The sequence below is a fragment of the Lynx rufus genome, unplaced genomic scaffold, assembly GCF_022079265.1.
Source record: "Lynx rufus isolate CCGP_SWC_20201006 ecotype Redwood Valley unplaced genomic scaffold, mLynRuf1.p SCAF_19, whole genome shotgun sequence".
In the NCBI taxonomy this organism is placed as follows: Eukaryota; Metazoa; Chordata; class Mammalia; order Carnivora; family Felidae; genus Lynx; species Lynx rufus.
In genome coordinates, this window is record NW_025814833.1 from 28,863,633 (window position 1) to 28,880,924 (window position 17,292).

General features: G+C 41.6%; 1 protein-coding gene across 9 annotated transcripts in view; it reads right to left on the reverse strand.

The window, feature by feature from the left end:
* Nucleotides 1-16,574, reverse strand: part of MAP7D3 (MAP7 domain containing 3) — a 32,979-nt gene extending 16,405 nt beyond the window's left edge. For 5 of the 9 annotated variants that reach the window (XM_047082019.1, XM_047082017.1, XM_047082021.1 and 2 more), the window contains exons 1-8: nt 16,475-16,574; nt 10,420-10,515; nt 10,232-10,315; nt 8,982-9,145; nt 5,544-5,658; nt 4,924-5,028; nt 1,577-1,669; nt 184-309 (exon numbers count right to left, since the gene is read on the reverse strand). In XM_047082019.1, coding sequence (XP_046937975.1) covers nt 184-309; nt 1,577-1,669; nt 4,924-5,028; nt 5,544-5,658; nt 8,982-9,145; nt 10,232-10,315; nt 10,420-10,515; nt 16,475-16,535 — 844 coding nt within the window. In that variant the 5' untranslated portion in view covers nt 16,536-16,574. The remainder of the gene's footprint in view (nt 1-183; nt 310-1,576; nt 1,670-4,923; nt 5,029-5,543; nt 5,659-8,981; nt 9,146-10,231; nt 10,316-10,419; nt 10,516-16,474) is intronic. The other 4 variants (XM_047082024.1, XM_047082015.1, XM_047082018.1 and 1 more) reach the window with 3 other exon arrangements.
* Nucleotides 16,575-17,292: the final 718 nt, after the last annotated feature.

Sequence of the window (17,292 nt, forward strand, 5' to 3'; positions counted from 1 at the left end):
CTAATCTACCAGGCTAGAAGGCATAAAATAAACATGCAATATAAAACTGTTGGGTAAAATCAGTCATTTGGAAACCACTGATTCAAATTATGTTTATGCCTTACTGCAACCAATTAAATGATACAACCTGCTTTTTAAGTGCAAATACTAACACTTTCAGGCTTTCTGCCCTATGCCTATTACCTGGGGTTTCTTTTCCAGGGACCAACAATGAAGCAGCACTTTTGCTCCTGGCTATTGAAGCTTTTGTTGGGACCAGCAGGCGGCTGATTAAATTATTCTCCCGAAGACTGGTATGCTGGTGACGAGCTGAATGAGGAGAACAGACATAGTTGAGGTCTCACAAATAAATGCAAAGCAACAAAGAGCAATGTGAACTGCTGCAAATGAGAACTTGCCCAGCCTGGAAGTAGAGGCAACGAGAGCAACACATCCAGAACGGGAATGAACACTGCCACCAGAGACTGCCTTGCTGGGGAAGAGAGCACTGAGTAAGGAACCAAAGGCCCCCAGGATACATAATAACCCCAGTGAAGAAATCTAGGTAGCATACTTAACAGAGTCCTAGCCAACATATGGAGTCTCTGCAGAGGAGCTCGCATATGTCTATCACGCAAAACGCCTTTGACATGGATTCCTACACATATCTGCCACTGACAATCCTACTCTGGTCAGATTCATTGCCAAAAGCTCCAAGGGACTGACTGAATTCTTCTGTTAAAAGTGCATTTCTAAATATCTTGCTCCAATAAATTTTTATGTTCATAAATATCCCTGTGACAACGGCATTTGTTATAACGGGATTTGACCCTAATCAACAAACTGGAGAGCATTCTGTAAGTGAATGGTTTGGTAGAAACAAAAAGCAACAATTGTGTTTGACAGAGAAAAGGAGAGGAAAGGTATTAGAAAGAAACTTTAAATAAAGAAGTACTTCAGTAATAAGTATGAATTTTTTTGTATAATAATCAGCAGTTCAAACATGTACAAAGGTTAGATGTGAGTAATGCCATGAAGCAACAGAACAAAGCTTTTAAGTTCAAATTATGGCCAATACTTAGAACTTCTAAACGCAAACTCATGAAGTATTTGAAGAGCATCACGTCCTCCGACACAAATCTATACCTACACCAACACTCTGCGATCTAGTCTCTCAGCTTCATTACAGACCTCCTGCTCAAATGATGGCAGAATTACATATTTCATTTAAAGACAGACTCTTGGCTTCAGCCAAATGTTAAGGGATATTTTGGCTTCCAGTTTTAGGAACAACTTCTCAAGCAACGAAATGTTGACATAAACAGATCTCTTTTAAGCCACTATTTAAGACTGGTACTTGGGAGCACCTGGGTGGCTCAGTCGGTTAAGTGTCTGACTTCCGCTCAGGTCATGATCTCGTGGTTGGTGAGTTCAAGCCTCACGTCGGGGCTCTGTGCTGACAGCTCAGAGCCTGGAGCCTGCTTCGAATTCTGTCTCTCTGTCTCTGCCCCTTCCCTCCTCGTGCTCTGTCTCTCTCTCTCTCTCTCTCTCTCTCAGAAATAAATATTAAAAAAAAATTAAAAACAAAATAACTAACCACCTGGTTTTTCTTCTACTTTTTCTGTTTCCATAGGTGACTGCAGTTTGTTAGATCTTCTATTCAAAGACGAACTTCTCTTTTCTGTTGTTTCTGGAGATCAAGGGCAAAGGAAAATTATTTTTTATAAATTATTTAACTGTGTTATTTTAGGAGTCAACTCCTCTTTTCAAACATTTTTTATCTTCTTTACTCTTGCTTATAAGAATTTATTTAAATTTCAAATCTTATGTAGAGATTCTACATCCCCAACCTTAAAACTAATTTACTCTAAGTTATCTGAAATAAAAGTATTTAGAAAAAAAAACAGTAAAAATTAAGAGGAAAATGTCTAATACTACCTGACAAGATCAATATTCCCAAATTAGAAACATTCATTTTAAATTTTAGACACAATCCATGACATCTGTTACTAAAGTAATGTATACTGTAGTTATAATGATTATGGCTTTAAACTTTTTAAAAATGATCGTTAACATTTGGCATAGATGTCGCGATTTTAGCAACCTAATGAAAAACATGCTTTGTGTAGACACTTTTCCATTTTCACTTGAAATGTTCTGGCTCAGAATACTGAGGAATGTCTGTTTAAAGAATAACTTCTTGGGTTTCCTGGGTGGCTCAGTCAGTTAACCATCTGACTCTTGGTTTTGGCTCAGGTCATGATCTCACGGTTTGTGGGTTCAAGCCCCACATGGGGCTCTGTGCTGACAGCTCAGAGCCTGGAGCCTGCTTCGGATTCTGGGTCTCCCTCTCTCTCTGCCCCTCCCCTGTTGGTGCTCTGTCTCTCTCTCAGAAATAAACATTTAAAAAATTTTAAGAATAACTTCTCTTTTGGGAACCTGTAAACTAAATCGGGGACCTGTACATATTGACAACGTAGCATCATTTGAAAATCCGTGAACTGATAATGTAACTGAACAGCACGATCCAGAGGTATAATCGATTCAATCGTGTGATTAAATCACATATCCTTTACCATCATATCGCAAGAAATGACAAGATAGTGTGAACAGTTACTGAGTCAGCAAGTGGCAGAAGAAAAACAGACAATTTGAGTCAGCCAAGCTTTAAAACAGGGCTATTTAAAACATTACAGGTTATTACAGTATGAACTTAATTTGAGTTTGAAATGTTCATCTCTCTGGATCAAACAGATTTCATTCCAATCTGAAGAGATTTTTATAAAGGTAAGCCACCGCCAATACTGGGTTTATTTTCCCTGGCATCATTAATCACAATGTTCATCATCTCAGAGTGTGCAATATACTGTACCTTTAAGTAAGTTATTTCACAAAAGTATCTTCTACACACACCTTCTTGTATTAAAAACTAGTAATCATCTAAAAAGTTACTTGGAATTGCTCCTTCAGTGTGATTTAACTAATTATTACCTTGAAAGTCATCACCTGTTCCTCCTCATTACAAGTCTCATTGATACATCAAATAAACCTATTAATGAAAGCATACTAGTGTTTGCACATATTAAAAATGGCATACGTGGGACGCCTGGGTGGCTCAGTCGGTTGAGCGTCCGACTTCGGCTCAGGTCATGATCTCACGGTCCGTGAGTTCGAGCCCCATGTCGGGCTCTGTGCTGACTGCTCAGAGCCTGGAGCCTGTTTCAGATTCTGTGTCTCCCTCTCTCTCTGACCCTCCCCCGTTCATGCTCTCTCTCTGTCTCAAAAATAATTAAATGTTAAAAAAAAAAATTTAAAAAAAATGGCATACGTGCCTGTGGAAGAAATATTTGCTAACTCCTCAGAGCAATTAGATAGTAAAACAGAGTCAATGCTTGTGAAACAATTAAGATATATTAAAATGAAAGTATATGACACTGCAATGATTGAACTAAGGAATAATAAATTTAGTATATGACGAGGAAGGTACTAGAGAAAACCTTCCCACGTTAATCTACGAATGAACCCAGGCTACACACAAGTGCTCTGGGAAAGCCTATCAAGAGTTAGGGTGTTAAGTGGATCAACTTTTGTTAGACCATTATGAGAGAAAATATGATAACCACAGACTGACAAACAACAAAAGACGTCTCAAGCTCATGGATAGAAATTAGGAGTCCTAAAAGTATAAATAACATAATGTAAGTATGAACAAAACAAAAATCCTTTTCAACATTTTAAAACTGTAATATCTGGATAAAAATGGAAATCTTTTCCACTAGGTTAACTACTGCTACAATTAATTATACTTTAATGAGATCCAGAATCTTTTTGCTGTACTGGAATTTTATAGCATTGCTCAAAAATAGGTCAAGGTATCTAATAAAACAAAAGAAAGATTTTTGAATTCAAACCATAATTATGCATTTTTTAAATTCATAAGGCACAAAAGTGGGAAGATGTAATATGTTTGCCATGTTTTTTTCCTGCCAAAGTCACTTCTGTTTCTGTCACTGGAAAGGATTTTTTTTTGATTGATGGGTATGGCTGCCTAATCCATTTCAATTATCAGTGAGGAGCACCATGTGCAACAAGCCAGAAATGGTCACTGACACACACTCAGGTAAGATTTTTTTAAAAGAAAAACACGAGAAGCAAAAGCTATTTGAAGTAGTCATACTAGACAACTTTGTTTTCTTTTAAAGAACACCACCTTAGCACTGCGAAGAGTTGTAAAGTGGAGCTTAGCAATGCTTCTCCCCTTAAACATGGGTATCACTTTATTTGCTTTGGAGGAAAACATGAGCTTATTATTGAAATGTACAATTTCAACATCATGATCCATCTATCAAAAGACCAAAATATAAACCATAAACAAGCATGATAGAGTGAAAAGCACTGAATTTCCTGGGGTATTAATTATAAAACCAGGAAGGTAATTATACTTGCCTGTCAAGTTTACAAGGTTGTCATACGTAACAAATATATGTGAAGCAGATCAACCTGTCTGTTGGAGTATATATGCTAACATTGTCCTCACACGAGGTGATATTCGTGAAACTTAATGGAAAATGAATAACTAGTTTAGCTACTCTCTAGGAAAAACAATTTCATTTACTGGTTTAGCAGAATATGAATTACTTTTATAACAAATTATTGTGCCACTTACCGGCAATGTCTTTTAGTCAAAATATGTTGTAGTTTGGGCTACCTGAGACCAACAAAGCCATCTGACAATTCATATGTAAATCATGAAATAAGGATTAATACTGATGAAAATCCAAAACTGTAATGACCATCGATATCTACTGTAAAACAAGGTGGTGCTCTTCTGAAATAAATTTAAATGTTCTACAGTCTAAAGGATAAGTAGTACTGTAAAAAAATACATAAAGAATTGATTTCATTGGTTTAAAATTCTGTGGAACACGTGAAATAACTACTTACTCTTGGCAACAGAATTCTGAACACCTGCAGATGACATAGGCATTTGTTTGTGTAAACCGGAAATCTCTTGTTCAAGTTTTTCAGTAGATACAGAACGTTTATTAGCTGAGAAAAGATATAATATTTACTGTACTCAGATTTAAAAGAAGCATCATTAGCTGAAACAAAGTGAGTTCATGATGTAGTTCTATCGAGTATAGACGTGCATTAATTAGGTGCACAATATTCATGGTCATTCCTTATACATGATAGAGATTTAAGTTTTATGAAACTAAAATTATGGCCATTTTTAGGAAAATGTACAGTACCCTCAATAGTAAATGGGGCAATTTACTTTTAAAATATGCATTGGATAAAGTTGTATAAAGCTTTATTATTAATCATTTTTCCAGAGATAACAAATTTAAGTGGTAAGATTTTAGATATAATGGATAAAACGATAATGAAATTTCTTTTGCAATCTTACAATACAAATTTATTGTGCACACCAAAGAGTACATGGCAGTATTTTCATTTGGGATACAAAGTTCAAAATCTTGTTGTAAAGCCACCTTGTAGCAATAGCCAATATCCAAATATGAACCTGAATGAACTTCAAGTTTAACAGCTGTATTAATTACCATTTTTAGTCTCAGGGTTCACGGTTGTAGAGCCTTCCCACGACCATCTTTTTTGACGATGATCAACACGGTTGCTCCGTTCCAGTGTACGGTAGACAACGGCTTTGAATCTCTCCTATTTAAAACAAACACCAACAATTTTTTACGTATTATAAAACCATCCCATCACCAAATTTTTGTATCATGCAAAATTTTAGGGGACATCAGGTAAAAGTTAAAAATATTGGGAGGGGCACCTAGGTGGCTTAGTCGGTTAAGCGTCCAACTCTTGATGTGGGCTCAGGTCATGATCTCACAGTCCCTGGGACTGAGCCCCACGTTGGCTTCTGTGCTGGCAAACCAGAGCCTGGTTAGGATTCTCTCCCCCCACCGGCCCCCTGCCCCGACTCGTGCATACACACACGCTCTCTCAAAATAAATAAACTTCATTTAAAATATATATATAACCTTAAATTCTTTGTAGAATGAGGCAGAAAAAAAAATCAACTAATATACATATAAGTGAAATCTATGCCAGAGTCATCTATAATACCCACATTTCTAAGATCTTCAGTTCTAGTGTTAATCAATAGTTTTTTTTTTAAGTGTATTTATTTTGAGAGAGAGAGCAAGGGAGAGGCAGAGAGAGAGGGAGAGGATCCCAAGCAGGCTCCGCACTGTCAGCACGGAGCCTGATGTGGTGCTTGAACTCACGAACCTTGAGATCATGACCTGAGCCAAAATCAAGAGTCGGATGCTTAACTGACTGAGCCACCCAGGCATCCCTCAATAAAGTTAAAAAAAGATAATCAAGGCGTTCGTCTGGACCTCAACTTTATTTTTCTTTATTTGAGTAATCTCTACACCCAATGTGGAGCTCATGCTCTTATGACTGAGCCAGCCAGGTGCCCCTTGACCTCAACTTTAATGGAGCTGCTCAGGAGAACAGCTTTTCTTTTTTTTTTTTTTTTTTTTAATTTTTTTTTTTTCAACGTTTATTTATTTTTGGGACAGAGAGAGACAGAGCATGAACGGGGGAGGGGCAGAGAGAGAGGGAGACACAGAATCAGAAACAGGCTCCAGGCTCCGAGCCATCAGCCCAGAGCCTGACGCGGGGCTCGAACTCCCGGACCGCGAGATCGTGACCTGGCTGAAGTCGGACGCCCAACCGACTGCGCCACCCAGGCGCCCCAGGAGAACAGCTTTTCAAATGTAAACACCACACTGTGACAAAACCACCCCACAGCCATGCATGGTTTTCCTTTCTCAGATAATTTTGTGCTGTAACAAACCATGGACTGTACTCAGGTAAACAAATCAACTGCAGGGCCAGGAGGCTTTGTATTATTCCCTGACAACAACCGTTTCATAGCAACATCATTCTTATAATGCCCCCACCGTTTCTCTGAGGGAAAAGACCAACATACTAGGAAAATGCAGACTCACCCATATCCCCTGAGGAGAAAAGCAATCGCAATTCTTAAAATGAAATGTATCTAGTGGCAATATTTTAAAATGGTATTTTCTAACAGAAAATTGCCTCAAATTACCAGAAACCCAGAAAGTGTAATAAACACTAAAAACCATAATCTGTCTTGTATTATTCAAACATCACTGATTGTTGAGAATTCTATCCCCTGCTTCCAAACGCACTAGCTCTCTGTGCTTTCAGGTTCCAGTTGCATCTGTGGCTCCTACTTAAGCTCCTGTCCTGGCTCCTATGTCTGTCCACACTTACCCCTCCTCAGCACCATGGAGTCTGGGTTTTCTCCCCGCTCTAAGGAATTATTCTCTTTTTCTACCTGCAGGCTGCTCACAGTGTCCAAGGGTTCCTTCTTGCTCTGTTCACGGGAACTGCCTCGCCACCCACCCCCCAACTAGTTTTGTGAGGTTGATTCTCTTTTGTCCCTTTTCTCCTGGTCCTTCCTCCTGCTTCCTCCTGCCACAGCTCTGGCTCCCTCCCCCTCTGCAGTGCCATTATGTTACATTCTCTTTTCTCTGGGATCTCTCTGAGGTTCCTCTTTCTCTAAGATGATCTTTTCTTCTCTAAGTCCCTGGGAGTCTCTCTCCTCCAGGGACCCTCCCCCACTCTGCAGTTTTCTATTCTACCTTCTTTCAGTCTCTTAGCTCAAATGTATCCCTGTCCTTCCTTTTCTTTACCACAGAAGCAAATCAAGGAGCTCTTTCACAGAGGAAGATGGAGAGTGATAGAAATTCTGAAGGAGAATTCATCAAATACTCTGGAATATGGAAAAAAGAGCATAAACAACAACAGAAAACAGTTCAGAGGACAGAGAAGTGGTAGTGAGTGGACCATGGATGGGGAAGAAATGGCACGGGAACAGTCCCAGAATAAGGAAGGTCCACAGATGGGGCAGGGGCTGAGGCATGTGAGAGCAACCTTGTGCTTCACAAGGAGGGAAAGTGAGCACCACAGAGAAGAAGCCTCATGGGGACAAATGGAACCAAAAAGAAAGGACAGAGAAAGAAAACTTTAAATTAGGGCAACAGAAGAAAAGAGGGGGAGATAAAAACACACATATTGAGAGAATAGGCAGAAAGCCCAAAGACAGGGAGAGAAAAAGAGAGAAAAGCTAAGACAAAGAAAGAGGAAAGAAAAGTGAGGCACCTCAGGCAGAAAAAGGTCAGATGGAGAACCAGAAGACAGACTAAGATTTAGGGACACTTGAGAATCACTGGAATAAAGAAAAAGAGAGAATGCCAGCAAGAAAAAGAATGGTTTCCCAGAGAACATGCCAGATTCACAAGAAGTCAAGGATCCTCAGAGTAAAGCAGTGGAGTGACCCTCCAGGAGAAAAATCTGATGTCAGAGAGAATCAGGCAGAACAAGACAGGTAGCCAGATGCCCAAGTACGGACAATAAAAGACAAACTGACTGAAGTGGGACAGAAGGGGAAATAGAGGGCATTACTAAGGCAATGACTCATACCCACAGGGTGCCAGACACCAAGAGTCCAGAAAGGTAAAGAGAGCAGCAGGACTACAGAATGGCAGGGGAAAGAGCGGACTGCGGGGGACGCGTGATGAGGAAGGGGGGGGGCACACAGGAGAAAAGACAGGGGAGGCCAGATGGGAAGTGTGCTCCCCTCTGACTGGCCTGCACTCAAGCAGTCACAGGAGCCGCCATGAGAAGTACGATGGGGAGCCTATCAGGGCAAATTCCAGAGTCTCAGTGGAAGGAAGGGTCAGTCAGGGAGAGTGGAAGGGCTCTCTTCCCGGGCCTGCAAGGCTCCTCTTTTACATCAGCTAGTGGTTCTAAACTCAGGGGTCTGACACGACAGGGACAAGAGGCTCTACCACTGAAGGGAAGCAGCGAGAACTGGAGATGGTTCCTTTGGCAGGGGAGGGGGCAGTAAAGGCAGAAGGGCTAAGAAAAAAGTGGTCCGGTGCTGGGCAACACAGTGTGTCATCTGATTAACAGGCTACAAAAATACATACCCTTTCCTCCTGTAATTTTTGTTTCCTTTTTTCTTCTGCGGATATTCTCCGCTGTTCATCCTTTTCTTTCTGTTCTTTCAGCTTTCGTTGTTTTTCTTCCATCAGTTTTTCATACTGGATCCTGGACTTCCTTTCTTTTTCAAGCAGTTGTGTTTCTTTGTTGGCTGAAATATTCCAAATACATTTTCAAGGTGTAAGAGCCAAGCAAATATTTAACTTTTCCACATTATACGCAAGAAAGAAAAAGGTAATATATCTCCTTCTCTTAAAAATAACATAACCTATGCTAATAACAAAAGATTATGTGAGTGTAAGAGAATGGCTACTAAAGTATTTGCCCTGGGTGTTCATTGAACTCCAGAGAACTGAGATGGCTTAGATGGCCACTCATATCCTGTCCAAACTAAGATTCCAAATTAAAAACAAATATTTTCTTTCACGTGGTATTTCTGCTGCTTTGAGCCAAGGTTAAGCCCCACCAGACTAACCTGCTATATACATTAAAATAAGAAATAAAAAGAAAACATATAGGCAGAACGTTTTCGTTCATTCTCTTAGGAACTGCTTTCAAAGGCCTCATCTATGCAGACCACACTCAGCATGCCAGTTGGACAATCACGGATTTAGTCATGTACCACATTATGAACAGCATGATGTTTTCCTACTTCAAATTTCCCATCACTAAAGCCTGGAGAGCATCTATGCAGTTCTAAAATATTCTTCTGAAGAGCTACAGGAAGAAACCGCTCCTCATTAAAACAAAGACAAATGATATCCATTTGAATGAAGCTGAGCACAAGTTTTGTCAGGGGATTTCAAAGATCAGAGAAAAATGCAGTTGAAAAAGCAGTCCCTTAAATTGAAGAAGGATATTCTTTTAGATTCTAATTTACACTTAAGAAGTGTATGTTAGGATTATTAACAACTTCATTTTCCTTTTTAGGGTCATTTTTATTGAAATCCCATTCCTCTGGTTTCTACAAATGTTGAAATTTTCATATTTTAGTTTTCAGAAAATTGGAGGTAACAGAATTTACTACTTCAAAAATTAAACAATTTAATCAAATATTTTTCTTGGGCCTTCTTTATCTTACTTAGTATAATCATTGAATCCAATATAATACATCCTAGGAAAAATGTAATCTATGATATAAACAGATCAGGAAAAGTAAGCAAAACCACTCTGGAAATACATAACCTTACAAGAAAATTCACTCATTCTGATTATTTTTTAAAAATCTAAAATATACCATCTTGTTGTCTTTTCTTTTCTTCTCGGCGCTCCTTGGCCAATCTCTGCCTTGTGTCACTTTTAAGGACAGATCCATCTATGACTAAAAACAAAAAAAGAGAGAAAAAAGTAAGACATTAAATAGGATATCAAATTTTAATGACATGACACTTTGACATCTATCACAAAGCAGTCTAGAAATTATACCTGGCTTGAATGATGATTTTATATTTGAGGATTGAGATGCAGAGCTAAAACCACCCTGATTCCGTCTTTCTTCGGCCATGGCGTGAGCAGCCGCAACTAGAACACAGGAACATAAAGGGAAGGGATTAGATAGTAAGAATACGGTTAATACAGGGGGAGGCAAACAAAGCACAGGCCGTCGTCTTTGATGATAAAGGATAGCATCTCATCTATAAGGCAAAATCATGATAGATTAATCCAGGTCAACAATACAGACATACTGAGTACCTATGACATTCAACAACAGTTTAAGAATTAAAGCTGTTTACTGTGGATGTGCTGGCATACCAGTAGACATAAGGAGAGAGCTGTGAGTGGGAGTGGCAGCACAAGCTTGTGGATGAGTAGGAACTAATGATTAATAGCTTTCAAAAATGCATCAGGCAAGACATTACAGCAAGTACTAGAAAAAGTGAGCTGGCAAGGAATTGGAAAAACTGTTTTGCCATAAATTGGGAATTTAGAAAAGAGTTGGCATTTATGGATCTGAATTTACAAGCAGAAGTGTCAACAGTGAGATCCTCAAAGATTGGGCCAATATTAAAGAAGTAAATTTATAAATTACCTACATGTGGGCTTTTCTACTGTGGCTGAACACTAGGGTTACCTAAGTTGCTTTAAAAATACATTAGCAATGGGGGCGCCTGGGTGGCTGAGTCAGTTAAGTGTTCGACTTCAGCTCAGGTCATGATCTCAGGGTTCGTGGGTTCGAGCCCCATGTCAGGCTCTGTGCTGATAGTGCAGAGCCTGGAGCCTGCTTCAGATTCCGTGTCTCCCTTTCTTTCTTCCCCTCCCCCGCTAACGTGCGCTCTGTCTCTCTTGCCCTCAAAAAGTAAATAAACATTAAAAAAATTTGTTTAAATACATTAAGCAAGGGGCGCCTGGGTGGCGCAGTCGGTTAAGCATCCGACTTCAGCCAGGTCACGATCTCGCGGTCTGTGAGTTCGAGCCCCGCGTCGGGCTCTGGGCTGATGGCTCAGAGCCTGGAGCCTGTTTCCGATTCTGTGTCTCCCTCTCTCTCTGCCCCTCCCCCGTTCATGCTCTGTCTCTCTCTGTCGCAAAAATAAATAAACGTTGAAAAAAAAAATTAAAAAAAAAAAATACATTAAGCAATGTATTAGCAATGACTGCTTCTCCCCACCCCCAGTCTCTGGGGTGGGGGCCCAGGCATTATCAGTTGCTAAAAGGTCTATTCTAATGCACAGTGAAGGTGGAGAAGCACTGGAGGAATTTCCATTGAGATACTATTATTCTAGGTAGAAAAGTGTCAGGCAAAGATAAATTTACACATGCCTTGTAAAACAGGCCCAAAAGTAGTAAATAACTTCAATAAAGGTGAAATACAAGGTTAGGGGAGCACAATTTGAGGAGAGTAAGAAAAACTAAAATTCTAGGATGATACACCAATTACTATAGAGGATACCCCGAACCCTTTAATTCCACGTATGGCCATATCTAAAATGCCCCACAATGCTGGGCATCTTCAGGAAGGATCTGGAGATTAACACTGAAAACTCTCTTCTACCCTTGTAAAAGCCTAGGAAATATGTCCCTGCGGCGATACTGCGTACAATTGTTTTCTACATGTCAGGAAAAAATAGAACAGTGGAAGATGGACAGTTAAAATAATTAAAGGAATAGAGTGGCTGTCATTGCCCTCATAGAAAGAAGGGACTCTGAGATGTTCCTTGCCACTGAGGAAAGATATCCAGGAATGATTTTACAGAGTAACCTTGAAAGTGATGTCACAATTGCTGTCATAGTGCTATTTCAAAAGGGAAAAAGGATTTTTTTTTTTTTTTTTTTTACCCCAGAGACCTAACAGCTCAGATAATCCATGATTTAGGTAAATTTGAAGATTAGATTCTTCTCAGCTTCCTTCCTAGTTCAACAACTAGCAATTTTATGTACCAGAAGTTATCCTCTGAATTTAAGTAGTACAGTGCATTAAGAAAAATTCTTAAATATAGTCTATAAATTAATTAAACCCTCCTATACACTCCCTCCTATTTGAACATGTCTATGTGAGCAGAGAAAAAACAACGGTTGGTTCTGCACATTCAGCTTTCCTGCTTAGAAATAACAAAGAAAGTCCATATTTTGGCACAATTTAGCTGACCATAAGGGCAATTTCTCTCAAAATATACAATTTTACCAGACATAAAGACCTCATTAAACAGTAGTAACTTCAGAATTAGCTGTGGTGGGAATAATGAACTAAACCATAAAGGTCAATGTGGAAATAATATCGTCTGATTTTTAGAACTTTATATCCAAATTCTTACCAGCAAGAAATACATTTACCAAAAGGACAGGTTCTAGAAGCCACTTAAAATGTTCAGGCAATGGGACAAAGGCTTTAGTCTGAGCTTAACAGAGTATTTTACTAAACTCCGTTGAATGAGGAAATTCACTTACCATTCATTTTAAGGTTACAGCAAGGTGCAGTTTAAGTCCTGTACTAATTCTGAATCCCAAATTAAAGTTAAAAGTTACCTTTTGCCTGGAGATTAAGAAAATGTGTAGAGTTTATTAAAACTGAAATATGAACCTTAATCTATATTTATGGTACTTAACTAAAAATTGCTATAATAATGTATATTACCTCACCATTTACTTAATGGTGTGTCTCTGTCTCTCTCTCTGCCTCCCCCTGCTCATGCTCTGTCTCTGTCTCTCAAAAAAATGAATGCTGGGGCGCCTGGGTGGCGCAGTCGGTTAAGCGTCCGACTTCAGCCAGGTCACGATCTCGCGGTCCGTGAGTTCGAGCCCCGCGTCGGGCTCTGGGCTGATGGCTCAGAGCCTGGAGCCTGTTTCCGATTCTGTGTCTCCCTCTCTCTCTGCCCCTCCCCCGTTCATGCTCTGTCTCTCTCTGTCAAAAATAAATAAAAAAGTTAAAAAAAAAATTAAAAAAAAAATGAATGCTAAAAAACTTTTAAGAAAAAAAAAAAAAGAAAATACAGCAATGGTGGGGCACTTGGGTGGCTCAGTTGATTAAGCATCTGACTCTTGGTTTAGGCCTAGGTCATGATCTCACGGTTCATGAGTTCGAGCCCCCATCAGAGCCTGCTTGGGACTGTCTCTCTATCCCTCTCTCTCTGCCCCTTCCCCAGTCGCTCTCTCTCTAAAAATAAATAAACTTAAAAACTAAAAAAGAAAACAAGCAATGGAAATATTTTAAAATAAAGCACTTAACTATTTTTGTAAAAGAAAGCACTATTATGCTTTGCTAAGAAAGGCCTGAATTTAGAAAAAACTCGTGAAAGACATTAGAAGAAAACCATTCTTGGGACACCCGGGTGGCTCAGTCGGTTAAGCATCCCACTTGGGCTCAGCTCACAATCTCAGGATTGGTGAGTTTTGAGTCCCACCTCAGGGCTCTCTGGCTGTCAGCTTGGTGCCTGCTTTGGATCCTCTCTCTCCCTCTCTCTTTACCTGTCCCTCGAAAACAAACATTTTTTATAAATTGGGGGGGCGGGGGGGGTTAGAAAACCATTCTCCTCCTATAAGGGAAAACTTACAAACTCAATCATCCTGGATATCAAGCCCAGTAAAAGCCTCACAATGCAATGAACCAAAAATAGCCACTACTAAGGATATCAAAGTTAAAGAATGCTTTAGATTTAATAGATTTTTTTAAAGTTGTCATTGAAATTTTGAAGCCTCTTTTGGATATAAAGCGTTTTAGCTCATTACCAACTTCAATATAGTGGAAAGTTCCAGCTTCTCTTTGCCTGCCCCCCAAACACACACACAGGATCTGTGTCACTAAGGCAAACTAAATGCAAGAAAGGAAGAATACTTTTCTGTGACAACTAGTTCAAGAATGGTAATAATCTTCCAAATGCTTAATCCCATGAGATGCCAATGATAAAATACTCATCCCAATACTTATTCGGCAATTCTAAGTTGTCTGCCACAGTTGCTGCTCTTGATATCACTCTCAGAATTCAACATAAAATCTGTAGCTCCTCCCCACCATGATCCTTCTTCCCCCAAATCCTTTCTTCTGTACTCGCTAGAAATATTAGATCACATACACTACTATTTTTATTAGGTAGCAAAGGGGTAGATTGTAAAAAATGATTGAAAGGTTTTTTTTAATAAAAAAGGCTTTGAGTGTGGCAGAGAACCACCATACTGTGAAACTAATTGTTACAGATTAACAGATTTAGTGTTACTCACTGTTATTTGGAAAAGAGAATAAAACAAAGTAATTGCCACCAAGTCCTATCATGGGCTCCTGCTGGATGTAGTGCACTAGGGGGTCTAGCACTAGACAGTTCCAGCAGCCCAATCAATACCTGACCACTCCCACAGCTGCTGGCCCTGTGCTGGACCCACTACTACCCTGCACCTGAAGAAGTTATTTGTTTAGTACAATGTTTTAACTTTGGGAGCCAGGTTCCCAGCAGGAAATGAAATTGGCCAGATTAACAGATTTAGTGCTATTCAGTGTTGTTTGGGTAACAGAATAAAAAGTAACTGTCACAGTAGCATTTCATTTCACAAAGTAGCAAAACATTTCAAAGACTCCTTGTCCCTTTCAGGAAATCCATCAGGGCAAATCTAGTTAAGCTGGTACCCTGTGAAACTCTAACATGTAACATGTGATATTTTCAATTCCTCATACGAAATGGGCAGCAAGGTCAACTGCGGTTCTGGGTTAAGTCCTTTTTGCATGGCTTAGTTTTTGGTTTGAAATATACTGTGAATTCAAGCAACTGTCTCATTCAAAAATTTAAAATACTTCACAACATTCAATATCCTTTCCAAAAATGCTTTTTTTGGGGGGCGGGGGGAGCGGTTTATCCAGAATGCTGGTTAATCTGAATCACTGCAATAAACCAATGGCAGAGAGCCTTAGGTGTCAACAAGCAATGAAACAATCCGAACTTACTGCAAACTCTCTAGGTGAAGCAGAATAAGCTAGAGACAGAAGGGGTTGACTTCCCAAGGAAAGGGTACTTGCTACTGATGCATTAGGGAGTTGATTCAAAGTATTCCGAAGGAAGGTAATTTAATTTTTCAAATGCAAATGAAAATATCCCTAAGGATTTCAATAAAATCAATTAAGATGGTTTTATTCAAGCTCATATAACAGGAAGCTGGCCTGAGAACAGCAAGCAACCTCCCACAAGCAAGAAATACCATTTCGCTCAGCTAGCGGAAGCAGCCTCCTGGGCTAAGCAACGCGCTGCCAAATTTTAGAAAATTAGCGATTTTAGGCGCGGGGGGCGGGGGGACATTTTGGCGACGGGACCGATTTAGGAGAAAGCGCTCTGAAGTGCTGATTTTCCCTTCGCTGCAGCCTAGGGTCGGGCAAGATGTCCCACGGAAGGTGACATCTTGGCGAAGTCATGTGCTACAGCAAGCAAATCAGGAGCAGAGAGGCAAGTTTCTTCCCAACTTTCAAAGCAACAGCCCCCCAAGGCTCCGTCCCCACCGGACCCTGACAGGGAGGGAGCGGGACATTAAGCACCTCTAGAGAAGCGAGGACTGCGACCGTGGGAGGCGATCGGAGCGCGAGCGCCGCGGCCAGAGGGAAAACTCCCGGCTCAGGGCTGCCCCGGCGCGCGGGGTCCCGGCCGGCGCTCGCACATCCCGGGCCGCGGCGCGTCCGTCGTCCCCCAACGGCAGGCGGAGCCCGGGACCGCCCGCGGGGTCCGGGGTCCCAGCGCGCCTCCCCCCATCCCCCGCCGCCCGCGCCCGTTAGTTCCCTCGCGCCCCGCCCGCGGGGCTCGACCGTTAGCCGCGGCAGTTGGGCCGCTGGCCACGGGACTTCGGCCGTCAGCGGTGCCGGCCGGCCGTCTCCTCACCCCGCCCCCGTCCCCCAACGGTTCCGCGTCCCGTCCTAGGGAACTCCCGGGCGGGTGAGGGGAGGACCGGACGGCGCGAGGCCACCTCAGAGAAAAGTTTTTGGCGACCGGCGCGCCACTCCAATGGTCCTTGGGGCCGCGAGCAGCCCGCCTCCCGCACGGGCCCGGACTCCCCCCGGAGCCGCCAGGCCGCTCACCCATCCGTTCGCGCAGTCCCCTGAGGGATGTGCCGCCACCGGTGCCGGCACGCTCCGCCATCTTCCGAGCCTCTGAGGTGGGAACCGCTGGCGGCGCTGGGGGCCCAGTGCGCAGTCTCCGACGCCGCCGTCTCGCCTGCCTTGGCCGCGACGCCAGGGGGCGTGGTGAGGCGGGGCGGGGCCAGAAGAGCCGCCGCGCCCACCTCGGATCCGCAAACTCTGCCGCGCCGCTCCCCACGCACCACGTCGTGGTCGTGACCTGTTGAGCCGCGACCTACTTGTCTAAAGAAACCCTCTCCTCTGTTGCGTGGGCCAGCCAATCATTGGCCGGGTGGGCCATCCAACATTCTTTTTTTACTTTCATCCAGTCTACCTAGCAACGCAGTAACATTCCTTCATTCATTCGTTCCTTTAGGGAGCATTATACTGAGTGCCTCATTGGTGCGCTTGCATCCGCAGTTTGCTAATCTTTGAAACACTACAGAAAGAAAGGCCCAAGTGGAGGAAAGAGGCCCAGAGACAGGCTGGGAGAGAGGTTCCTGTTAGGTCTCGAAGTTGCATGAATTGTCTTTAGGGTGTTTGTGGGTCTTTACAGTGAAGGAGAGGACTTAACTGACATTAATCTCTCTAGGTTTTGGAGGCGGCCCTTCAAGATCGCCTCCTGAAGCCAAGACTACACTGGATGTTAACTAACTTGAGAATAAATTAAAAAAAGAAAAAAAGAAAAAATGATTGCGGAATGTTTTTCCCATTCACAAAGAAAAAACTTAATTCACCTCGTACACCATTGAGGGGCAGGCATCACTTCCTGCGTGATT